Here is a 27253-nt window from a genome sequence, read left to right as displayed (position 1 = left end):
CCAATTGATTTTGTAACCCCCAAAACACATTATTGGGGTTAAAATCATATCTCTAACAGCCATTTTACATATGACTTTAAGAAATTCATCTCAATATTGTGTAACAACAAATCTACACAAGAATGGGCAATATTTGGAAGTTACAAATTTGTAACTGAATTTGTAACACCAAATATGTTACATATTTGGTTATTCACATATATCTAAATATTGTAACTCTCTATTATATGTTACAATATATGACACTCTTTGTCATATTCATTTAATCTAAAATATTATATTTTAAAATAAAATAATATTACATTATATTATATTATAAATAATATAACACCCTCAACATGTCAAATTATTGAAATGTCATTCTTATAAGAAACGGACCCACACGCATATTTAATATTCATAAACATGCAAGCATAATTATATTATAATATAATTCACATAATGACATGCTCATAATACATTAGCACACAACTATAAACAATTATTGCCTCCCAGCCCCCTAATCCAGGCACTAAGCCATATTAGGGAATTTAAAATGTTACAGTCATATTCTGATGTTTATCTAAATATGTTAATATGTTTTATTGCTTAGTCTTTTGGCTCATGGGTGCTATGTGGTGCAGGTAAGGGTAAGGAGAATCTTGTCCAGCCATGAGTTGGAGAGCGTTAGAGGCGATGTGTACATATGCAGACTGCTCGACTGCCACGGCCGAGATATCGCAGGGGAACTATGGTTGGACCATGTTTTGCCGCTTAGGTCAGCTTATTTTGTAATCCTTGAGTTGTAAACAATTTTTAAACTTGTATTTTGGGATCCCATGTAAAGACAAAAAAAATTCAATGGAAATGTTTGTTCCTTTGACCAATTTTTTTAATACATGAACCATTAGTAGCTTAATCACATGTTTTAGTCCAAATGACTCATTTAGTGAGTCCAACACAAATTTAAACACATGTGGTGACGAACCCTAATTAGCAGGGCGTTACCCCACTGATGCTAAAGCCCATATTAAAAAACAAAGCTTAAGGGTTGAAGCCCATTTCAATTTAACCTAATTTTCCCTAATCCTTGTCCCCTCAGTCGTTCTCTCATCTCCTTCTCAGCCTATCTCTTTTTCACACATTCTCTCCATCACAGTCCCTTTCTCACTCACTCACTCACTCACGGCGGGGGTTTTGAAAACCAGGTGAACAACAAGAACGGCGGAGGCTCGGGGTTCATGGGCAAACGGCGGGGGATCGGGGGTCTTGGGCAGACGACGGGGACTTGAGGGTCATGGGCAAATGACGGCAGCTTGGGGGTCTTGGGTCAACGATACAAACGACAAGCTCAGTGTCTTGGGCAAACGACGGGGGCTCAGGGTGTTGGATTTTATGCCCTTAATAAAACCATATTTCTCATGTAACACATTTTTATTATCAATAAAAGAAGTAGAAATTACTTTATTTATTCAATTGCATTGTTCGCCTGTTTTATTGCATGCTTATTAAATTAATACAAACATTCATAAAATCCCGAACATATAGATAATTACAATTAGAGTGATTAGGTGACAGTGGATTATAGTTGTGATTATATGATCAAAAGAACGAGTCCTAAGATTAAATTAGTGCATTGGATTTTCATTGATTAGGTAATTTCCGATATGATAAACTTACACATTGGGGTGTGATGTCTTGTCCAAGGCATTGATCAAGTAGATAAGATCAAATGTATTAGGTTACATCAGACTAGAACCGATATTAATTATTGATAGATAAATAAGTATCGTTGTTATCGAATCTAATCAATGCCACAATGTTGACCATAGGTCAAGTCATTCTTAATTTTGAGTGATAATATTCCGCTAATTATATTATTTAAATCTTTTGACTTGTTCGTTACCAGCTTACCCTACGGTTTAGCTTATACTTACATCTTAGAGATTTAGTAGTGTAATTGAGTGTGATGTTGGTAACCGGTTTACCATGTGCGCAACGGAATGCACGGGGTGGTGGGCCCAAAGATTTCAAAAAAAATTATTTAAACAATATTTAAATAACCAGATCCATTAACATGCATACATTAATCAATGACATAGAAAAAGATAAGGAATTTTACCAGATGTGGAACTATTTAGATTCCTCACTATCTTTTTGTATCCCCTACGAACATCCAATCCTAAGAAGCCTCCAATATACTTAGACCAAGGTCTTCCAAGATGTATTTCTATACCTCAAGACACGAGTGGGCATGTAGAGTAATGGTGGGAATTTTGTGATTCACAAGATATTTTCAACACATGAGATTTTGGAACTTTCAGGGATAGAGAAAAATAATACGATATATATTTTTCTCTCAGTGAAAGGCTTCAAATTCTCTAGAAACTCTTTTCTATCAAATAGTTTTAAAAAAGAATAATAAATTCAAAATTTAAAATTCAAATTATAAAACAAGTATTAAATAAATAAAAATATCCAAGACCCAGTCTTGGTGTGTAACACATGCTTATTCAAGGCATGCGTCTTAACCAATTTTATTTATTTATTATTCAATAATATATTTATTAAAAAATATATAAGACCTGATAACTAATCTTATCATATAAATATTTTAATTAAATAATAAATTTTAAACTAATTCAAACCAAATTTGAATTATTTGTATTATCTTTTCACATCATTTAAATAAATAAAACTAATTAATTTAACATTAATTATTCTAATTATTCAAATATAATTTTCAAAAATTACAATTATCATTAAATAATTTTGTTCAAAAACTCAATTAATTAATTAATTTCAAAAATTAATATATTAATTAATTTATCTCAATTACAAATTTGACCCTCATGAACAAATTTCTTCCAAATATGTCATTTCCCTGATTTTTCCTAGTTTGAACTCCTACCTTGAATAGTGTTGATAGAGCCATCTTGGAGACTTATGGACCTATAATTTCAAGCTCCAATAAATTTAGACTATTAATTAAATATTTTTAATATAATAACCTTAATTTATTAATTTCAATGTTATTCCACTAAAAATATAAGACTGCACTCTTGTAATTATAGACATTTATTTACAGAGTATTTTTCAAAGATAAAAAAATCCATCGATTTAATAATTACATACAATTCAATCATCTATTAATGGTTCATAATTAAAGTAAGGATAAGATCATCGTATTACCTCTTTAATTATTTTTTGTTTCCTTAAGTACCATTAACTTTACTAGTAAAGAATAATTCATAAACTGATTTATGAATTTGATCTCAATAACCTTTCAGTTGCAAAAGATAACCCGTAAGAGAACCATTATTCAATTCCTCTCAGAAATGTATAGATTCTATATATGTATATTATGTCCCCAGCCATTCACATCAATGAGTCCCCAAAACAAAAGTTTTCAGTTTTATCATTTTAACAAACCATAATAACTTTAGGATTAAGATCAATTTGTATATGGTCATCTTATTGATATGTTTAATTAATACTCATAAAATAAAATAGTATTTAGTTAAGTATTAATAACATATCGGGTTCAGTTCTTGTATAAACACATTATACAAAGTACCTCTTCTAAGATGTCCTACTACATCAGTAATCCAGATCTATATTACATGTATTCATAATACTAGTGAACCGCAATTATAATATTTAATCCAAAGATTTCATATAACTTTGTTTTACTGTGAACTATTTAAATTCGTTCCCTACAATCTTTAATCCTCTCGTACCAGCACAAGATTGTAGTCACAATAACGAATTTGAGAAATTTCTGATAATCAAATAATAATAATAAAAAATCAATATACACAAAATTCATCTTAATTATTTATTTCATAAAATATTGTCCAACACATATGCTTTCAAGGGCACAATTCCTAACATGGGAGTATTATTCATAAATTTGAAATCTATAACTTCTGTATGAGAAGTGAAAATATGATTTCCTTAATTTCTTTGTTCAAAAGGTTAAATGATTGAGATTTCATTTCTATAATTAAGTTCACGAAAATATCATTTGTAAGGAACTTAGTGGGAGTTAAGGATAAAATACTAATGAGGGTTAAAACGGTAATTTGCACCAAGCTCGTTAGTAAGTCATCGATAAAGGATTGACTGAATGTGATGGTTATAACAATGGATAACGTATTTGTGGTTTGGAAAATACGTTCTATGAATTCAATAGTTCAATTCCGAATCTATAGTAGAGTCATGATGAATTAAAAAATTGTGAGATAATTTATTTAATAAATAAATCCATAAAAATTTATTGAAGCTTGTATTCATGGATTCATGGTCCCCATGTCGTCTCTTATCAAATCAAGTTTAATAGTCTCAAACAATTGATTTAATTATCAATTAGAAATATCAAATTGACAGGGTCAATTTAGTGATATTTACATGAAATAAGAATTTGGGAATAAAAGAGATTTTTTGGGAAAATTAATTAATATTGTTAAATTGGTGTCAATATACATAAATAATATTAAATCATGTTTCAAATTATAATTAGTTAATTTGAATAAGGATTTAATTAATTAGTTAATTAAAAGATAAATAAATAAAAAGGCTTTGAATTTAGGTCCAATTAAGATTTAAATTCAAGAGAAAGAGATTGGGCTCATGTCCATGTGTGGGAGCCCAAGGCTTTGGATTTTGGTTTATTATTTTAATTAATTTAATTAAAATAAGAGTAATTGGTGAAAATGACATATTTTTTAAAGTCATTTTGCACTCTGGCCTAGTTTTGATAATTTTTTACAAAATGGTCTCCGTCTAAAATTTCGACCAGTTTTCTGGAGTGTTGGATGCCATTTTGCAAAAAATTATCAAAACTAGGCCAGAGTGCAAAATGACTTCAAAAAATAGGCCAATTTGCCAACAGTTCCTTAAAATAAAACTCATTAAGTTGCATATATAAGAAAAGTGATATCTAGGATTTTCAGAAGAAGATAGTCTCAGTTGATTAATTAGGTAAGTGAAAACCTAGACAAGCTAATCCCTTCTTGGTCACTCACTCTCTTGTTCTTCCCTCTCTAAATCTATCTCACGTGTTGAGAACTGTTGGGTTTTATGCCCTTATAAAACCATGTCGGACATGTAACACGATTTCATATTATCAATAAAAGTAGTAGAAATTATTTAGTTTGACAACCGTGTTGCTTGCTTGTTTTATTACATGATTATTGAAATAATACAAACATTTATAAAATCTTGATCATATGGATAGTTACAATTATAGTGACTAGGTCACAGTGGATTATAGTTGTAATTATATGTTCAAAAGAACGAGTCCTAAGATTAGATCAGTGCATTGGATTTTCACTGATTTGGCAATCTATGATATGATCTACTTACACATTCAGGGTGTGATATCTTGTCCAAGGCATCGACCAAGTAAATTAGATCGGATGTATTTAGTTACATCGGACTAGGACCGATATTGATTATTGATTGATAAATAAGTATCGTTGTTATCAAATCTAATCAATGTCACAACGTTGACCATATGTTAAGTCGATCTTAATTCTGAGTGATAATATTCTGCTAATTATATTATTTAAATATTTTGACTTGTTCGTTACCAGCTTACCCTACGGTCTAGCCCATACTTACATCTTGGAGATTTATAAGTGTAATTGAGTGGGAGTAATATTCATAGATACGAAATCTATAACTTCTGTATGAGAAGTGAAAAGATGATTTCCTTAATTGCTTTGTTCAAAAGGTTAAATGATTGAAATCTCATTTCTGTGATTAAGTTCACGGAAATATCATTTATAAGGAACTTAGTGGGAGTTAAGGATAAAATACTGATGAGAGGTAAAACGGTAATTTGCATCCAGCTCGTTAGTAAGTCATTGATAGAGGATTGACTGATTGTAATGGTTATAACAATGGATAACGTATTTATGGTTTTGAAAATATGTTCTATGAATTCAAGAGTTCAATTCCGAGTCTATAGTGGAGTCACGAGGAATTAATAAGGTAGTGAAATTATTCGTAAATAAATTCACGGTAACTTGTTGGAGCTTGATTTCATGGATCCATGGTCCCCGCATCACCTTTGAGTAAATCATCTAGAATGTCTCAATTAATTGATTTAATTATCAATTAGGATTTTTAAAGTTGACTAGGTCAATTTTGGAAAATTTACAGAGATATGAGATTTAGATAATAAAAGAGAATCATTGGGTAAATTTATTAATATTGATAAATTGGTATCAATATAAATAAATAATATTAAATCAAGTTTTAAATTATAATTAGTTAATTTGAATAAGAATTTAATTAATTAATTAAAAAAATAAATACAAAGTTTTGAATTTAGGCCAGTTGGGATTTAAATTCAAAACAAAGAGATTAGGCCCAAGTCCATTTATGGCAGCCTAAGGCTTTTATTTTTGTTTATTATTTTTAATTAATTTAAATTTAAATAAATCTCATTAAGTTGCCTATATAAGGAATATGATATCTAGGGTTTTCATAAGGAAGTGAGTTTCAGTTGATTGGTAAGTGAAAACCTAATCAGTCTAACCTTTCTTGGCCACTCTCTCTTCTTCTTCTTCTTCTTCTTCTCTTCAAGATCTTTATCTCATGTGTTGAGAACCAGCCTACACTAGTTCTAGGTTGATCAAAGGCTTGGTGAGGAAGACTGTGTTGCTGATCTTGTTCAATCTCTTGATAATACTCTGCTACTGAAAGGAATCAAGGGTTAGAGACATTGAAGGATGGAGTTGTTCCAGTTTCGTTGTGTAATGTAAGTTTTTACTTTACTCTGTATTTGTATCAATTTCATAGGAGCATGTTCTAGGAATTTGCATGTTTGTTTGATAATATGTAAATTGCATGAATATAAATAAATATCTTCAAACAAGAACTTGCCAACTCTTCGTTAGACTTGATTTAGAGATAGGCTTGGAAGACTTTGACATAGTCTAAGCGGTTTTGATTCTTGAAAATTCCTAGCATTTAAAAAGGACAAAATGATAGAGAATCTAAAGGAAGAAGACATTGTTTCACTGTGTATTCGTAAGTTTCTACATCTTTGTGTTTGTTTTAATTTATGAATCTGATGTTTAAATGTCATGTGATTCTATGTTTCTATTATGTTTTTAGAAAAATAATAGGGAGCATGCATCTATATTTAAATTCCAAGATCCTACACGGGGGTCATGAGAAAACGACGTAAACAACGTGGTCTTCTTCGAACAAAATGGTATCTGTGTGTGTGTGTGTGTTGTTTAAGGTCGGGGGATTGAGATTGTGGGTGGACCGAGGGCATGGGTTTGGGGTTGTGATGTCAGGAGGTTTCGAGGTTGGGGTTGTGGCTGAGTGATGAGGTTGGTAGGGTTCGCGGTTGGGGTTGTGTGGTCCAGCGGGTTCAGGGTTGGGGCATTTTTTGTACCAATTTTCTGATTCTCTGTATTAAACTTGTTTTATACAGAAAATATAATTTAATGATTGTTTATGACATTAATTTTATTTTGTGATTGTAGATAATTTTTTAACTGTGTCAAATTATTTAAAAATTTAGCAATTAGTTGTTTAAGTTTGTGACTTGATTTTATGCTTAATTTGTTTAAGTTTATGATTTTTTTATTTATTTTGCATCCATACATGACATGGAAGGTTTCATTGAAGACCAAGAAATTCAAAAAGAGAAAAATGAAGAATATAGATGAAAGTTATTTGTTTCTTCTATTTTAGACTTTATGTGTATTAGATTATTATCTATAAATTTTGTGTATAAGGTTTTAAATATTGTATTGTGGAAATATTAAATTGGAATATGTTGTATTATTGGACTGATTGTTGTGGGTTTTTAATACGCAAGTGCACGCAATCGAACAAGTAGTATATTAGTAAAATGTTGAACCCACAAGGACTGTTTACTAATTACCAAGAATCAATATTTATTTCTAATTGATTTAACAAAGATTAAATTGTAGAAATTACTAAATAAATCAAATAAAATAAATATCAAGAACATAAAAATCTCGACAGTAAAATTCTAATTCAATGGATTAAATATAGGGTTATCAATTTCATCAACTATCCACCTATGCTTCTCTAACACAAATTCCAGAATTCCAATCTCTATTGTGATAGCGGATTACAATTGCAAATTATATTCTTATTAGGACATATAACTCTCTTCAATAAGAAAACTTCTTACATCTATGTGGTAAATTAAAAAAATTGCAGGCATTAAACACGTAATTCCTAAGCCACACAAATCATACATGTGCTCTCGTCTAATACAAATCTTTGATTATTTGACTAAAGCATATTTAGCCTTCACTTTTCAGATTTTAAGTCAAAATCATATAAATCATGCAATTGGAGGTCCATCAATCACAAACATTAAACACAAATCAAATAATTCACAATATTGACAAGAAATCGTAAAAATTGCATTAAATAATCATAAGGTTTCAAGAAGAATCTATTAACAGCCTAACAACAATATTAGTTCATGTTGAACATGATAAAAACCATAAAACTAGATCTAAGCATCACTATACTAGAAAGTAAGGGAAGAAGTGTAACTCCCATTTCTTTTTACAAATACATTACAACAATTATGAAAAATAAGAGAAGATATTTTTTTTATTTATACTTTTGAGTGCATTACAATGCTAATCAAAGGCTAGAGCTATTAAGTAAAGTGGAAGAATAACTAATGAATACGCAACTATAATATCCATGGACATTTCATTAGTATAATACCCATAGAATGATGCTAAATACAAGCAAACAATCACTAAAGTTATGAACAATAAAGAGAAATTCATGATTTGATGATGAATTTTATCTAGAAGGTTAAGAGATGAAGAAGTTGTGCAAGTAAATGGTTGAAGGAACAAGTATTTATAGGATAAAAACTAGCCGTTTATGACCGTTGGTGAATAGTGATCCTGACCATTGGGGATATAGTTGCTTTCTATTATGAGATTTTAACAATTCTAAGTTGTTGAAGTAACCAACAGGTGGGAATAATTAATTTATGGGTGATAGAGAAACATTTTCAGAAAAGTTTGAGAGTAAAAAATGTTAAACTAAGTAATATAAGAAGATCGGGAAATTTTCATTTTTTTACTATTCACCAATTACTATTCATAGTGGGTCCCACAGTAGGGTCCACATGGGTCCCACAGCAGGGTCCACCCTATGGGTCCCACATGTTGATGCAGTAGTGATATAGTGATGACTTAAGCAAATTACTATGCTTGATATTTTGAATATTTTATTATTTTACTATGCTTGATATTTTTAATATTTTATTATTTTACTATGCAACATAGTAACTCAATGTTTTCCTATAAATAGAGCCTTTCAGAATTCATTTTTGAATTACGAAAAATCTTTCTCTCACTCTGCCTCAAAATCTTCTTAACACTCTTTTAAAGTTTTAAATCTCTAAAATCTAGGCGAAGTTCTGTTTGTAACGTTAGCCTACGAAGACCTTTTGGGTAAGCTCTTTCTCGAGTCTTTTAGTTCAGTTATTTAGCTATTATTTATAGATTATTTTAATATGCCTTTATAATACCAGAATTTATATATAGATTATTTTATCATGTTGTTATAATGCCAAAATTTATATATAGATTATGCTACTATGTCTAAAAATTTTATATATAGATTTTATCATGCCATTATAATGCCGAAATTTATATATAGATTATTTTACTATGCCGTTATAATGCCAAAATTTATATATAAGATTACTTTGCCATGTCGTTATAATTTATAATGCAAAATTGAAATATAAACTTTTTTTTTTTTTTTTTGTCATTGAAATGCAAAACTTATATAGGCTATGGTTACACTTTGGACTATTATGGACTCTTATGACCTTATTCCCTATTATTATGGACAAGTATTATGACCTGGACATTTCCGTATGACCATGACCATGACTTTTAGACCAAGACCTTGCCATGGACAAATATAGTATGACCATACGCCTGGACATAAAATAAGCAATAAAACAGGAAAAATGAGATAATAACAATTATAAGCTAACATTTCATAATGTAGATTTTATGTAAATTAATAGTTTGTGTTTTTATCAGGAAGCTAACAATTTCGGTTGTTTTATCAGGATGCAAGTTAAGTAGAATCCTCATCTACAATACAAGTCTGTTATGTGCATTTATATGCTTTATATGTTAATCTTCCATATTGTTCTTATGCATAAGTTATTTTCAAGAATGTTATATTTATTATGCATAAGCACGCTTAATGTTCACAGACAAATTATTGAAAACGTTAAAGTAGAGGTGCTGCTTGGGAGACCTAAGTCGCAAAAATGTAAGGAGGAAGATGTACTTCCCTATATGATGAATGTTTATGAGGGAGAAATTCCCTATTATCATGTTTATGTTCAGGTGGGAATGTGATTCCCTATGTAATGCCGGCAGCAGCATCCTCTAGGGCCCAAAATAAAGGAAAGTGAAAGAAAGAAAGAAAATACATAGCATATTGCACGTTTATTTCAATGCATATGAGGTAGTTATTCTACTTACTGAGCCTTAGCTCATCAGATAATGTTTTGTATTGTAGGTAAGATGCATCAAATATAAACTGTTGATGAGTATACGTGGAGCCAACATGACTGTACATATGGGGCTGACCTGGAGGGAGTGGAGTTTTGCTATGCTATTTTATAAATAAACAAGAAACTTGATTTTATAATTATATTTCATTAAAAGTATTTTGTGAACTTTATAATTTACTTAAAGTTTTAAAAGTATTTCATGAACTTTGTAATTTACATAAAGCTTTTCAATTTATCGGTTGGATACATCTTCATTTCTACGTTAAGGTGTATTAACGCCACGAAAATTATTTATAAAAGTATTAAGATTTGTATGTAAGATAAAGTTTTTATTTAGTTGTGAATATTGTATGGTTTGAGGTTATGAACATTAGTTATGTATTGTTTAATAAAGTTTTTGTAAATTCAGAATTTCAGTATTGTTATATTCAGGTTAAACTTTGTTTTTACACTATATATATGTATGTTAAGAAAGGAGGTCGTTACAAGAAGAGAAGAAAAACAGTGAGAAAATATTGAATCTTCAATTCTTAGCCTCCGCCGAGCGTTTCCTTGAGTCTCTAGGGTTCCGGCCTTCAAAATTCGACATAATGATGCTTATATAGTTGCCTTGTGTGTTCTATATGAAATACAACTTTTGCCTTTGCTAAAATGCCAATTTCTGTATGTTAACCGACTGAAGCGCCGCAACTCAATAAAGAAGCGTTGCGGCCCGCCTACGATAAAGAAAATCCCACTCGTCTCTACCTCGATAAGCGCTGCGACCCTTAAGTGATTGCATCGCAGTTCAAAAGTCCTGTGCCGCGACCCTCATTTACCAGGACTTTTGCCTTCTCTGTCTTCCACAACGCCGCAGCCCTTAAGACACAGCGTCGTGGCTCTAATTCTCTTTTCTTCAAAATTTGCCTTTTCAATCCCAAAAACCTCGTCGAAAGCCAAAATCATTCCAGCAGAGAACTCTTAACCTCAGTTTCTCCAATTTAGGAATTTTATGCTCAGAATCCCAAGATATCTCCATATTTTAGCCCATTTCTCTACTCCACATAAGATCCTTAAAACACTAGCAAACACCAGCGTCATACTACATAAACACAACCAAAAATGCATATAGATTCCCTAAAATTGCTTTCTAAAACATTGTAAAAACTATCCTAACAATATTTGTGAGTTTCTAAATTTACTTGAACTATATTTCCTTTTGGTGTAATGGTTTTTTTTAACTAAAATTTGGGTTTTGATATATTTTTTTAATTAATATTTGTGTCAGTACAAAAGTGACACAAACAATGCCGCAAATGTTAAGGTGGTTTGCGTCAGTGGAGAACTGCCACAAATATTTTATTTGTGGCAATTTGGAATTGACGCAAATGCTAACTTTGCAGGTTTGCGTCATGGGATTCGCGTCACTTTTAAAACTGACTCAAAAAATCAATTTTGGCAGTTGAGAACTGATGCAAATAGCCCGTCTAGCACCCGATATCCATTCGGGGTTAGCTGGAATGGAGATATGCCGACAAACTTCAAAAAGTTGACATAATATTGGTGCAGTGGCAAGGTTGCACCAGCTTGGAGATGAGATGTGCTCCAAGCCTCGAGGTCGTGGATGCTCTCATGCACTCTATCGTTCTTCCGAGACAAGCGGACCCACATGTTATGGGTGTCAACCTCGAGGTGGGTTAGAATCCTCTCCAAAGCTCCCTGGTGTTTGAGCTTGCTAAGGGTCACCTCTGCCTCGAATCCCTTGGCCTATCTTTCTTCGGGTCATGGCGTTAATTTTTATAATAATTATTAAATTAAACTATTTTTGACCAATATGATGCTGCCACGTGTCTCTTATTATGATTTTAGTCAAACTTAACGCTTGACTTAACACTAAGGAGTGAGTCTGCAACAAATTCTTAACGGTAGGGAGTTTTGCCGCCAAATATTTTACATAGGGAGTTAAGTGTTACAAAATGAACTACTTAGTGAGTTTCGCCACAATTATCCCTATAGATTATAATAATATAGTAATTTAAAAAAAATGTAAGTAGTTACATATTTTTTTAAATTTAAATAAGATATTTACAAGATATTATTATTTACTCTATCTATTTTACGCGTTTAAAAAACTAAAATTGCTCCAACACACTTTATCTATTTTTTCCTTTAATCTAATTTTTTATTCATTTTATAGATTATAATAATATAGTAATTTAAAACAAAATGTAAGTAGTTACATGTTTTTTTAAATTTAAATAAGATATTTGAAAGATATTATTATTTACTCTATCTATTTTACACGTTTAAAAAACTAAAATTGCTCCAAAACATTCTATTTATTTTCTCCTTTAATCTAATTTTTGTATTCAGTTTGTAGATGATACACGTTATAAAAAATATGTAGTTAAATGTTTTTTTAAATTTAAATAAGATATTTACAAAATATTATTATTTACTCTATTTATTTTACACGTTTAAAAAAATATAGTAATAATAAAAACGATATTAATAATTGTATTTTTCTTCTCTTAAAAAAAATAATTGTACTTTTCTTTCATTTGATATTTTCTCAAGTTTGTGACAAAACGATATTACTAATGATATTGTTTTGATTTGTGATTTGTTTTCACTATAGTAAATAAATGTTTTCTCGATTGTAATTTAGTGGACATTCTAGCAGTAACAAAAGATGCGGAGGTTGATGTGAATCACAAAAAATATTTTTTAGAAACAAGGAACATATTATGAATTAAAAAGTATATAATTATGACAATCGGTGTTAATATTGTTTGTTAGCTTAATTTTTTCACATCTCTTGCTGTTCAAATGCTATTATACATTTTATTAATTTCTTGAAAGGAGAGAGAAACAAATAATTGATTAATTCATTACTTTTAATACAATTTTACTATTAGAGCATAACTTAAAAAAATGGAGGAATTACAAAATGTATAAACTTCTCACTCATATTATACAAATTATAAAATTAATTAAGCAAATATAGAGCTACGTTAAATATATATAGTTAAATTACAAAATGTATAAATTCAACTTATAATATTTATCAAACAAATATAAAATTACTTTAAATATGTATTTAAAATTATAATAAAAGAATTACGCGAATGCATGTGTATTTTCTAATATATTTATATGATATGACACTCTAAAATTGCTCCAAAGCACCATTTCTATTTTCTTATTTTTTCACTTTTTTAATTTGAATTCAAATTCGATTAGATATTTAATTACGATAACTGTTTAATTAAATTATAAATATAAATAACCATGAACTTTTCTCATTTTTTATTTTACTTTTCTAATTTATAACTATTAATTAAATAAGGAAAAAACTCTATCTATTTTCTTTTTTTTATCATTTTAATAATAATAATAGATGTCAATTAAAAATATCTATATATAATAATAAATAAATAATCTATCTATTTATATTTTTAACATTTTGATAAAACACGATATCCAAATGTTAATTTTTAACAATAAATGATCCAAATAAGTAATCAACATTTTGACAAAAGACAAGGTCCACAAGTTAATTTTAAAAAATAAATGGTCCAAACGGGCAATCGACTAAAATACAAAGTTCAAAATGATGTAAACCCTTGTAGAAAACATATATTATATAATTTACTTTTTATAAGGAATTTTTAACACTTTGAATAAATACATGGTCGAAAGGTTAATTTTTAAAAATAAATAGTTAAAACGGGTAATCGACCAAAATATAGTGTTCAAATAGCTATTTATTCCTATTTTTAACCTTTTGACAAAACTTGAAGTCCACAAGTTAATTTTTAAAAGTAAAGGTCTCAACGGGTAATCAACTAAAATACAAGGTTCAAAATAGTGTGAACCCTTACAAAAAACATAAATTATATATAATTTAATTTTTATAAATAATTTTGAACCTTTTGAATAAATGTATGGTCCAAGGGTTAATTTTTAAAAATAAAGGGTCAAAACGGGTAATCGACCAAAATACAATATTCAAATAATCGATATATCCATTCCTATATATTTAACATTTTGACAAAACACGAGGTCTAAAAGTTAATTTTTAAAAATAAAGGGTTCAAACGGATAATCGACCAAAATAAGTCTCAGATAAAGCATAAATTTTATTATACATAATTTATACTTTTTATAAAAAAAAAATCACGCAAAGCATATAATAATGATAATAATAATAAAAAATAAAATCACACTGTTGACGCGGTTCTTCGCCAACAGGTAATTAAGAAAATAAGAGGAAGGGATTAGTGCTTAAGTTGAACCGAAATAGATGAATGATCTTTGTAAATGGACTGGTGACACAATCACGTTTTTTAGGCGGTTCAAAGGTTAAAATCCTTCTACTCCACCAATCAATATTATTGCTATATGCTTGGTATTCTTTTACAGGGTATTTCCTTACACAATAGAATCCAACCCTTTGCAACTCCCAGGGTCTCCATATTTATGGGAGATGGCACCTGGGAGTTGGTAAGAAGGTCATCCCGTGACCTTCTTACCTATCATGTCAACTCTGTGATATTCATGATTAATTCCTAAAACCTGACACATGAAGTGTGGTCTAATCAATAGGTAAGGGGGATAATGGGCCGCACGACCCAACCCAGTCGTGGGTGTCTGAATACGCACGTTCATGCTGCGTGTCCGAGAAGTCAGAGATATATCAGACACGTGATGTCTGATATATGCACGTTTACCTTGCGTGGTTGACTTTATAAAAGGTCACCGCCTCCAACTCTAGCTCGCCCCACGAGCTGGATGCTTCCCTCGACCTGTGGCCTTCAGAGTCCAGACTCAGTCCTTAAGTAATCTTGGCGAACCTTTGGATACCCCGAGCTAACGAGGTAGGACCTGACGACAACAGCTCTGGTCTTGGGGATGTCCACGTGGCTGATATAGTTTAGGCCGTATCTCAGCTCGTTAATAGCCCATTGGAAAATCAGGGCGTACACACACGTACAATAAGTTTTTTTTAACTTTATTTTCGACACTTTAAATATTCAGAATTTTTCAAAAAAACTACAAGATGATTGCTATACAATGAACACTATTATGAGAAAAAATTGTAATCAAGAAGCCATCACGTGTCCATATAAAAAGCATGTTGTACCAGGTGGGTGAAAAATAATCGTTACCCTATAATCACCCAAAAAAATATTTTAAAATATATATTTTTTAATAATATTTTCTTATTTTTTTAAAATAAAACTAAGCAAAATGTAATTGTGCACTAGTTAATAGTAATAATAAAAATCTCCTCAAAAAAAAAATAGTAATAATAAAAATGAGATGGTATCAATATGCGTAGATCGTGTTATTATTATATTATTTTTTTACATCAATTACTTAACACTATCTAAATTTTGTTAAAAAAAAAAAGAGTAATGATACCTAGTGTTTGTTCCATGTTTTGGTTCACATATCATTACTAAAAACAAAACAATGTGCGCAGAGAGAGTTAGAATAAAGCGGTTATTCCCTTCCTTTCTCAAGTCTTAATTTGTTTTATGTTCATTCTCCATCTCGGTTAAGCGCTAATGGAGAAGAAGAAGAATAAGAACGCTTTGGCTATTTTTTGCCTCATATTTTTGTCTCTTTTGGCTGATTCAAATGCCGATCAAGAAGATTTTGATGTTCGCAACTATCTCTCTACTGTATCCAGGTTGAATCCTCATCTTAGTTTCGATTTTTATTTGGGAACTCTCTCTTCACCATTGATTAGGGTTTTGCTTTTGTTTGTTCGTGCTATGTGTTAACTCGATGGTTCTAGATGAATTGCATAGTTTTCTGAAGAAAATGGCTAGAAAAAGAAACACATTTCAAATGCTCTCGGTTGTCATATCTGGCAAAATAGTGTGGGTTTTGCTGTTTTTTGAATGAGGATTTGGGATTAGGTATTATGGTGTTTTAGTTGGTTTAGTTAATCATTCTGATCTTTTTGTTTTCAACTTTCCTCTCAGATATGGTGTGGTAAGAAATGTTGCTAATAGTACATTTGAACCTTCAGATGTTCCGAAGGGATGTACTCCTATCCACTTAAACCTTGTGGTATTATCTCTTTTTTCCATATTTTAATTACCAGGTTTAGGAAATGTTATTATGAGCAGTGTGTTTCTAGTTTCTACACATTTTACATTAGAATAACTTAATTTTTTTAAAACTGAATTTGATCACTTTCTTTGTGTGATATGACATTTTGGAGAGGCTAATTTTTGTTTTATTGATGCATAGCCCATTGTACTTTAAGTGCATGACTTAGAGAACATAACAGTAATGCAACTTTCCATCTCAGGCAAGGCATGGAACTCGTTCTCCTACGAAAAAAAGAATGAGGGATTTAGACAGATTGGCAGCTCATCTCAAAGCACTTTTGAGAGATGCCAAAGAACAAGGTTTGTCTTTAGAGAAAGTTCCTGCTTGGTTGCAGGGTTGGGAGTCTCCTTGGAAAGACAAAGTGAAGGGTGGAGAATTAATTATTAAAGGAGAGGAGGAATTGTATGATCTTGGAGTCAGGACCAGAGAAAAATTTCCCTCTTTGTTTAATGAGAGTTACCACCCAGACATTTATACGATAAAGGCTACTCAAGTGAGCATCTTTTAAATCTTTCCTTTTGATTTTGATATTAGCACTACCTAATTCCATTCCATATTTGCTTTCATGTAAAAGTAATTCATATGTGGAAGGAAATATTCAATTTTGCACAATTCAAAAAGTAAATGCTATTATTATTCTCTTATATATCAGTTTGATAAAAGCTTATTAGATAAATATTGCTTTGACTGGCTGTGGCAATGCTTCCCCACTTCCCCCAGGCGCTTATATATCAGTTTGATAAAAGCTTATTAGATAACCTCGTCTCTTTTTTCTTTTACGAGATAGATCCCTCGGGCATCAGCCAGCGCTGTGGCATATGGCATGGGGTTATTTAGTGGGACGGGAAGTCTTGGCCCTGGGCGTAATCGTGCTTTTTCTGTAGTTAGTGAAAGCCGTGCAAGTGATACATTGCTGCGTTTTCACGACTGTTGTCAGAACTACAAGGTAATTCTGCGGTTTTGATCCTTTCTTTTCCATGTTTTGCAAAATGTATGTACAAATTCTCTCCCTCCCTTCTCTTGGTTGCCCAAACTGTTAGCTTTAAAGGTTTTCAAATAATGTGTAACAATTTCCCATTAAAAGCCAGCTTGCTTGGTGGAAATAAATTAAGGGATATTGAATAATCATTCTTCCATTTTGCTTAAATAATTTATTTTTATTTTTATGCATATTTTGATATAAATTTGAAAGGAAAGGAAACCCATTCTTACGTTCATTTTGCTTAAGAAGTTTATTTGAGTGAAGTGAAAGTATTTTTATACACCATATGCTTGGCCGGCCTCCACTGCATTGGATTTTACATATGTTCCTTTCTCCTCAATCCTTTTAAGTTGGAAGTGTTCTATCAGTTATTGTTTCTGTTATATGTTCATATAAGATGTTCACTGACTAGGCTAGATCTGACTGGAACCTTATGGTAGTTTTGGTTTGGTGTTTGAGGACCAAAAGAAAAAAAAAATGAAGAATAAGCTTGGCAAGTTTTCCAGGACTGATGAAGCTTGTAATTGACCAAAGAAAATGAACTATTGGTTAGTTCAGCTGTAAGCACTGGTTTGTTTCCTGATTGTTGAGGACTTATGTATGCAGGATTATAGAAAAAGTCAGGAGCCTTTTGTTGATAAACTCAAGGAACCTATTCTTGACGATATTACTAATTCCTTAATTGGACGCTACAAGTTGAATTTTACAAGGCACGATACATCATCTCTCTGGTTCCTGTGCAAACAGGTATTTACTTTTTTTGTGTGTGTATGTGTTTTGGGAGTCATACTTTACTGTTGATTATTTCAGAGTTCATATGCTTATCTTTGATTTGTTCAGAATCAATTACTTTTACTTTAAAATTGGTATTCATTTTTCTTAAAAGTTCTAGTCATTCAAATTGGGGATGTAATTTTCAGGAAGCATCCTTATTGGACATAACTGATCAAGCTTGTGGTCTTTTCAGCCCTTCTGAGGTATACACGCATCTAATGTGTCCTAATTATCTTTTTTCTTGAAAAAAATGTGATTTTTCTTTCTTATAGTATTCTCTCCTCTTATATTTACTGTTGTATTTGAGTTCTGTAGTTTGAAGAACTTGAAATTTTTAATTGTGATATCAGCTATGGGCTATTACTACTTCAACCATTTAAAAAAATTATTCATGTATATGCCAAATTTCCTGTTGGAGGATGTTGCCTTTTTTAATTTAATGAAGCTAAAGTGATATATATTGATGTATTCTGATAGCATTATGAGTACTGTTCTTTCCCCTCTTTCCTCTGATTGGTTAGTGTTGTGAATACAGTTGAAAGCGTCGCTGATATGTTGTTTTCTGTTTCTTTCAAATATTTTACATGCATATAGGTTGCCATGCTAGAGTGGACAGATGACTTGGAGGCATTTATATTGAAAGGTTATGGTAAATCAATAAATTATCGAATGGGAGTGCCGCTACTTAAAGATATTTTGCAATCCATGGAACAGGCTATTCGAGCTAAAGAAGGTATAGTAGGTTGTGATAGGAAATAAGGATCTGCTGGAGGATTATTGTATGATTTATCTATCCTCTGATCAAATTGTAGTTCCTCTGTTAAAGCTTGAAAAAGGATAGTGCTTTAGCAATGGGAGCTTCAACCTTAAAAAACACTGGCATAAAAACTGTTTTTATTGCATGTGAATTCTGAATTTTATAGTAATATTTTTGTAGAAAACCATGCTCCTGGAAGTTATGAAAAGGCAAGACTAAGGTTTGCACATGCAGAGACTGTAATTCCATTTTCATGTCTTCTTGGACTTTTTCTTGAAGAATCTGGTAAGTTATTTTCTCATATTATACTCTCAACTTTCTTGTTGGATCTCAGTGCTTGTAGTGAGAAAGAATGCGAGCATCAAAGTTTTTTGTAGCTTTTGCTGTATGCTATATTCTCAACATTCTTTGTTTCAAATATTTCAGAATTTCAACAAATACAGATGGAACAACCCTTGCAACTCCCTCCAAAGCCACCTCAAAAGAGAAATTGGAGGGCCAGTGTTGTGGCACCTTTTGGTGGTAATAATATGCTGGTTTTATACAGCTGTCCAGCTTTCAGCAATTATTATGTGCAAGTTTTACACAATGAACATCCCATTCCAGTGCCGGTAGGCCTTTACCCTCTCTCTCTCTCTCTCTGTGATTGTCACTTCTCGTGCTTGCCTAGTTAATTAATTGTTTGGTGATATACTGAAGTATAACCGTGCCTTGTTTTTGATTGAACAGGGTTGTGACGGTTCTGAATTCTGTTCATTTGAAACGTTTAAGGTACTATTGATTTCCTATTCAAGCACTGTGTGGCTGTGATCCCTGATCTCATGCTCATTACCTAAAGTTTTATTAAATTTCAGGAAAGGATTGCTGCACCTCATTTGAAGCATGATTATACTGAAGTCTGCACTGTGAAGCTAGATAAAGAGAAATCTTATTCTGATATGAGTAAGTTCGCTCGACTAGTACGTTGGTTTTTGTCATTCTTCTCACTGAAGAGGGACAAACAAAGGGGGTCCCAAAAAGATGAATTTTAGTGTGTTTTTCTGGCTAGATAGAATTTTCTTTTTGTTTTTTCTTACTAGTCCTGGATTTCATGGTTTTCAGCCACGACCAGCTCTTCTAACTAATGTAGATTTCAATCAATACCACCTGCTACTGCGGAAACCTCTGGCCACTAGAAGTTTTTTGGTAGAACCCTTTTATCTCATGCATTAATTTTATAGTATCTAAAGCAGGGGACGAAGTTGTAATTCTTTTTTAAATAACATATACGAAGTGTTAATTTTGCTTTCAACACTGTTTTACTTTGTACAGTGATAGGCTTTGTATTCATAGCTTGATCCCACATTTACATTTCCATTCCACGAAAAGATTGTAGATACGATATGTATTTTTTTCCAAAAGAAAAATCCCATGGCGTATTCATACGAATAATTTACCACAAATCATAATAAATATCCGTGTCCTACTTAGCTAAGAATGATGTGTATTCCAAATAAAGCTTTTAGAGCACAACAATCCTTATAAAGAGTTATACAGCAAGGAATTTCTTTATGAAATATGAGGCTTTTTGGCATTTTTAGTTATCAACCTTTGGGGAACAAATTAGTCAATCTTAAAACAAATTTTATAACCGCGAAGGGTTTGTTTTTTTTTTTTGGAGAAGTACTTTTTGACAAGCAGTGAAAGCCGCTCAACAAACAGGGTTTGGCTTTCATTTCGATCTAGTTGAAAAGTTATTACTACCAATATTTGATCGGCCTCACCATCGGCCAAGAAAATTCTTTCCCTGTCTTACTTAGGCGAAACTTTCACTTGCAATTTCCCTAACTTAATAAGCAAAATTGTCATGAGTTGAATCGAATTTTCATCACCAACTTATAGCTAATCCATGGTGTAATTTGTAATCACCCTCAATCATTTCCATTTTGCAAATCCAATAAACATCTAAAGATAATAGGTAAACTAAACTAGTGTAATAATAATGTAAATTAAACATCGAACACTTGTGTAAATTGTTAGAAGAGATTTCAACACCTGTGCATTCTATATACAGAAAGGGCTAGACATGTTTACACTAAAATTCATTTGAACAAAACAAACTACGAGAAAAAGAAGAAATCTCATAATATAGAAACCACACAGATTTTTTTCCCCTTTGACAAAGAAACGCCACCCGATTATTACTTGCAAAAAGTCAAGAAATTTACGAAGACAATATGGGCAAACTTGCGAAGATTGTATTGTTCCTAATAATTTTGCCATTTTCGGAGGCTACAATCCAGGAATAAGAACCATATTTGTCCCTGTAAATGAAAGTCTGGTTGGTAAAAGCATTACCGGAGATAACAGAATGATCCTTCACTTCCATCCATCCCCCGGACACCTGACTATTATGGACTCTCCTCAAATTGCCGCCATGTAAACGCTTCTCTTTCAAGCCATGGGAGACATTCGTCAAGAGCAAATAGGTGTTATTACGCGTACCCGGCCGTGTTTCAGTGGAGAGCTTCAATGGGTACCCTCTCTTGACGCTTTCCATGGCTACTATATTTCTTTTGCCGACGTCTCTAATCACAACTACTCTTTTTGCCTTGATTTTTTGCTTAACTGATTTGGAAGTTCCATTGTTCCGGAATCTGATTTTGGACTTGAACTTGTAGTTGTGAGTGGATGTAGTGGTGTAATTTCCGCCACTCCACTTAACCCACCCAATGTAGGTGGTCGTCCTCTCAGCTTTCACCTTGGACGACCCATCAAGTTTCTTGAACTCGAAATCTCGCTCGATTTCAAGAACTGGGATTTTCCCAAAACTTGATTGGGCTTCAACTGATTTCGATTTGGGGTCCAACCAAAGGTGTAAATTGGCGTTAACAAGCCAATACGAGATCGCATCCGAGACCCCAATGCCGAGTTTATGAACTTTCTTGTCCAGAAGCTTTCCCAAAAATGGCGTCAATTCAAAATCATACGTCGGAAGATTGAATGCTCCAATCGCCACAACCGGTTCCCAGAACAATGGATTGATACCGCCGGTGAAGATAACCGGGAAAGGAATTTCTGATCCTATTATCTCTCCATCGATGGTCACAAAAACCTCTCGGAAACCTCCATTACCCCGAGCTGTATCTAAATTGTTCATAGTGATATAAGAATTCGGAGGATTCGAGTACCAAAATTCGTCATTTCCATGAAACGACACGTACAATTCCACTACAGCTCGGCGAGTGTTGCTAGGGAATTGAATTTCCCTGGATTTCAACTCCAAGTCACTCTCAACTCTGAACCAAAACCCCCTTTCGCCGGAATCCGCAATCGGAATAATCAAATCCGCCGGTTCCTCAGCTGAAACCTCGATTTTCGCATCGAATTCCATAGAATATAACCCTAAATCTGAGTCTTTACTATCGAGCTCTAGCTTCTCAATCGGAATCGGGAGCCCGAGCTTTGGGTCGTTTAATGCTGAGACGTTGTAATAGAGAAAGTCGACCTCGACATAGTATACGCCGGTGTATTCTTTGTTGACGACGTTTTCGAGCATCATTGTTAGGTCGAGGTCTGGGCGAGAGAGAAGAGAAGAGTACTTGGTAACATCCTTCCGAACCTTCCAGAAGATGCCACACTCAGTAGGCTCGGCGGTGCTGGTTCGGAGGATCTCCACGCCGGCGATCCAAAGGGCGGCGATGCGATCGTACTGTTCGCCTTTGCATTTGGCGCGAAACTCGACAACGACGTAGGACCATGGGGGAGGGAAATCGGACGGTGGAGAGTAAGGGGTGGAGAAAGGAGGGCCGTTGATGGTGTTAGCGAAGGAGTGTCGTAAGACTGTTACGGTCAACGATGGGATCAGATGATCGGACGGTAAAGGTTGGGCTAACTCGAAGTACTCTTGTGATGATTTCTTTTCGAGATTAGAGGGCGAGTACGAGTGAGACTTGGTGAAACGGTCAGGCGAGGATGGAGCTGACGAGATTGGATTGAACAATACCAGAATTAGTAGAAGAAATAGAGAGACTCTTTTGTTCATTTTTTTTCTTCTTTTTAATGGGGAAAAAAAAGATAAAGGATGAGATATTGAGAGAGATGGGTTCAAAACATGGGAAGAGTATAAATTTGGGGGAAAATAATATTGTATAGTATTAAATTACCCAAAAGAAAATAAAAAATCTGATGTACTTTAACTAGGAAATTTCAAGTAGTTTGGAAGGTATGGGATAGCTTTTTTTTTAATGTTCGTCAATTATGTACAACTTATATGAATCTATAGAAGAAATAAGAGAAACATTTATATATATATATATCAATAATGTGTTACATATTGACCTTTCATACATAAACAACTAGACTAGTTCATTTGTTTCCGGGTCTTTTATGAGTTTTTCTCTTACTTGAAAACCCAAGTGTACAATGATTTATGACTTCATGTATTGACATGGAGGGGGAATCATCTTTTTTCCTTGGCAACCTGCAAAAAGCATCGATTGTAGCATTTAAAAGGAGCTGAAGCACATCAATGTAAACTAACTCCTCACTAGTTCAACTTCCAACTTGGTAATTAAGAAAACAAGAGCTAGAAAATTGTCAGTAGCACTATATGCTCCTCAGTTAAATCTCTCTTTGTGTAGTTAAAGAAACTCTTTTATATATTCATATTGATATGAACTGTTCAATAGATAGGCAGGCACTTAATTAATTACCCTCGGAGTTTCTAAGTTCAAGCTCACGCCTTTCTTGAACCATTGCACAGCAGCAACACATGAGGTGGGTTAAGAAGTCATCACAAGAACCACCCTAAACGATAGAAAATGAGTGAAAAAATACATTATTATTACTATACATAGGAAACTATAAACTAAAATTATTCAATAGTGATCTTGATCATTATACCTCTATATTATAAAGTTGCCTCAAATTCCTTCTAATACAGAAAGTGTAACAGCAACAACCACCAAATATAGAGTATCTCACTAGATTGTTTATTGCTTTTTCACGAGCTGAAAATAATTTGTAGTAGTAAAAAAAATATATCATACAGCCATATGTTAAAACCATACTATATGTTTGATAAAAATCACAGCTTACATATTTTTCCTTTGGAGACTATATTTGCTATCCATGAAAATGTTCCGCAAGGATAAAGAAAAGTCTTCAAGCCTGTACAACCATCATATATGTGTTAATTAAGACCTCAAATAATTAGATTATCAAACCAATCTAATTTTCATGAACAAAACTCACTAAGACAAGGCTCACTACAGCAGCCAAAAAGATCAGCTTGCCATTCCGACTTACTAACTACTTCTTCATAGCTAGTTTTTAAATTGTTTACGTACCTGAGAAAATTAGAAAGAGGTCAATTTTCTCTAGCTACATACTAATTATAACTCAACTCCAATAATAGTAGTAAAATTTAAGGAAGTTCTTCCGTACCCTGATGATGCAACATCATAATTAGTAGTGGTAACAATTTTGTCAACATTTTTTCCAGGAAGAACTACGTTTACCACATTCTCAGTGACATCGATAAGGTGTTCGATCACTCGGCATTGGTCTGGATAGTTTAGTGTTCTTGATCGAAGCAACTCAACGTTGAGCTTCTCCCTCTCATGTTGGAGTGCCTGGTCAAAACCCAAGTCCGGGTACTTACGAGACAGAGATTTCTCTAATATGTCTGCATCTTTCTTTGTTCTGTCTGGTTTAAGAATCACATTATGAGCTTCAATGTCTTCTTGCTCAAGTGTGTAATCGTTTTTACTATCCTTCTCTACTGCCTCTAACCCTTCTTTCAGATTCTGGGGTTCATGAGTGTTTTGTCCTCACTAATTAATTATAGTGACTAAACCAATAAAAACATATATTATACTGATAACGGCACGGACAAATAGTTCTAGATCATCCCAATATCATAAACATGTACTAGAGTTCTTTTCTACTGTTTTTCACTAATCAGAATACAAATATTATTCACACTTTAAATTGTCACTTCTCAACTAATTTTAATAATTCATTTAAAAAAAAACTAATTTAATAAGAGTAACCATTATTAGATTCACACAAACTAATTTTATAGTAGCCAACTAATTTAGTAAAAAGGTAATTGACAAGTGGGGGTTTGTTTTTAAATATTCTGGGAATTAAATCCAATAGAGATTGAAAGGTTTTATTCTCTGGTTTGGCCTCTCCTTTTCCCATAAACATTTTTGTAAGAAGTATAATACATTCATTGAGATTGTGATATATTCTCCATAACACTACTCACGGACTAAGATTTTGTGATAATTTAGGCATGAATGTGAGATCTCTCTCGATCTGTCTACATGCCAATTTGAAAACTTTGTCAACTAAGTTAAAACAAACAAAAAGTTGTCAATTTTTCACCACCTTTTTTGTTTTTCATTTTATTTGGGTCCAGTCCAGACTACAAACTTTGACAAGCTTGGCAAAAAATAGTTACACCATAATCTTTTATTTTTTGTCAAGGAAGAATTATAACTTTATTATAATGGAAAATGGACGGTTCGATATGTAACACTTGTCAAAATGATCATCAAATTTCAATCATACCGACAATAATATATCAACAGGAGCAAACGTAGTGGATAGTTTGGTCTTTTAATACAACCGAAACTGAAATATGCACAGCCATTTTTCATTAACTTTTGATATTTAGAACAAAATTAAGCAAAAACGAGTGTAATTAATTAATGTAAAGAATTATTAATATTATCTTAATTGTATGAGACGTGTACCTGCATTCGAAACTCATGGACCAAAGAAATCAAGGGGACGAGTCTAAGATATCGATCAATGTCGTCCTGGATGTGGCGGAATTGATAGACTACGGTCCACCCCATGGCAACCATGTAGAGACAACTCTTGTCTCTACAGCTGTCCACCAACTCCACCGCTTTCTTCAGGGCCTCCTCCAACCCATCCAACGGCTCCTTTACGGCGGGGAGCTTGATCAGGTCCGTTGATCTCAGCTTCTCAAGTAACTTCTCGATCACTCTCACGTGCTCCGCCAGCTGCTCACAGTTTCGCCGGTGCGTCACGGCGTTGCGCGCCGAGGATACGATTGCGCTCGTTAGCGTCACTCCCATCTTCGAGCGACGACGCTCGTTAATTGCTACCTTTTTTATTACTTGGTGAATGTGGAAGCAGGGATACTAGACTAGACTACTAGTATAGTACAATATTAGAAATGACTGAGTAGAAACGGAATGTGGGGTTTGGAGTTAGAGTCATTACTCAGACCGTACAGCTAATATGTCTTTTTCTCTACTATATCTCTTCTAACGAAAGGTTTTAATGGGTTTTTTTCCGTCAACTTTAACAATTTTATATGAAAAGTGTGTATATAATGAAATTTTTTTGTTTTAATGATTTTTTATTTATTTTTTCTGTTAATATTAACATAATATTTTTATATTTAATATAATATTTTTATATATAACGGTGGATTATAAACATGACTTAAACTTTGATAAAATTAAATAAATAAATAACTGAACAAATTAAAATAAGATACTTTATAATAATAATTATTTAAAAATAATAAAACCTTACATTTTATAACTTAAATAAAATTTAATTAAACTTATACTCCATGTATTAGAATAATATTATATTAAATATATAATATAATATAATCTATTATCAACTAGCGACAAACTTAAATTTAAAATTCACTTATAATATTAATATTATATTAAACATATAATATACAATCTCTTGTTGTAAATGTCAAATTCAAAAACTAGAATAAACATAAACTTAAACAAAAATTAATTAATTAAAATATGATATTAATTAATTATTTTAGGATATTGTATGATAATTTAAATAATTAAATCATATTTATTTTAAAATAATAAATGCATACATATAATTTTTTCAACTTATAAATTTGTGTGATGGTTTTTTTTATCAAGTGATTGGAGTTCTTTTTCTTAATCAAATTCACCAAATGACATTTTGCGAGATATATTAGAAACTAAAAATAGTTGATGTTTGTATACTATTGTCTACACTATAACTTTTTCTATTCTTATTTATTTCTATTATTAATTTCTTTTTAAATATT

At 32.1% G+C, this 27253-nt stretch overlaps 3 protein-coding genes across 4 annotated transcripts; 1 reads left to right on the top strand and 2 right to left on the bottom strand.

The window, feature by feature from the left end:
- The first annotated feature begins 15992 nt into the window (after nucleotides 1–15992).
- LOC133798171 (uncharacterized) lies at nucleotides 15993–20464 on the top strand. 2 transcript variants are annotated; one of them, XM_062236381.1, is made up of 12 exons: nucleotides 15993–16229; nucleotides 16528–16615; nucleotides 16860–17153; nucleotides 17448–17606; nucleotides 18249–18389; nucleotides 18563–18619; nucleotides 19011–19149; nucleotides 19354–19458; nucleotides 19600–19784; nucleotides 19903–19944; nucleotides 20028–20115; nucleotides 20275–20464. In XM_062236381.1, exons 1-12 carry the CDS (start codon nucleotides 16105–16107, stop codon nucleotides 20295–20297), a joined length of 1446 nt encoding a protein of 481 aa, XP_062092365.1. In that variant the 5' UTR covers nucleotides 15993–16104; the 3' UTR covers nucleotides 20298–20464. The 2 variants fall into 2 exon arrangements, with proteins under 2 accessions (XP_062092365.1, XP_062092364.1); XM_062236380.1 differs by having other exon boundaries at nucleotides 20028–20464.
- Nucleotides 20465–21124: 660 nt separating this feature from the next.
- LOC133798169 (peptide-N4-(N-acetyl-beta-glucosaminyl)asparagine amidase A) lies at nucleotides 21125–23334 on the bottom strand. The gene has a single exon (XM_062236378.1). It carries the CDS (start codon nucleotides 23195–23197, stop codon nucleotides 21377–21379), a length of 1821 nt encoding a protein of 606 aa, XP_062092362.1. The 5' UTR covers nucleotides 23198–23334; the 3' UTR covers nucleotides 21125–21376.
- Nucleotides 23335–23443: 109 nt separating this feature from the next.
- On the bottom strand, nucleotides 23444–26400 carry LOC133798170 (protein MID1-COMPLEMENTING ACTIVITY 1-like). Its single transcript, XM_062236379.1, has 7 exons — nucleotides 25920–26400; nucleotides 24601–24962; nucleotides 24409–24503; nucleotides 24253–24324; nucleotides 24058–24164; nucleotides 23868–23961; nucleotides 23444–23635 (listed from the first exon to the last, which is right to left on the bottom strand). Exons 1-7 carry the CDS (start codon nucleotides 26268–26270, stop codon nucleotides 23583–23585), a joined length of 1134 nt encoding a protein of 377 aa, XP_062092363.1. The 5' UTR covers nucleotides 26271–26400; the 3' UTR covers nucleotides 23444–23582.
- Nucleotides 26401–27253: the final 853 nt, after the last annotated feature.

This window comes from Humulus lupulus, chromosome 8 (assembly GCF_963169125.1).
Source record: "Humulus lupulus chromosome 8, drHumLupu1.1, whole genome shotgun sequence".
NCBI classification, from domain to species: Eukaryota; Viridiplantae; Streptophyta; class Magnoliopsida; order Rosales; family Cannabaceae; genus Humulus; species Humulus lupulus.
The sequence above is the reverse complement of the archived record's forward strand: the minus strand, read 5'-3'. Positions and strand labels throughout refer to the sequence as shown.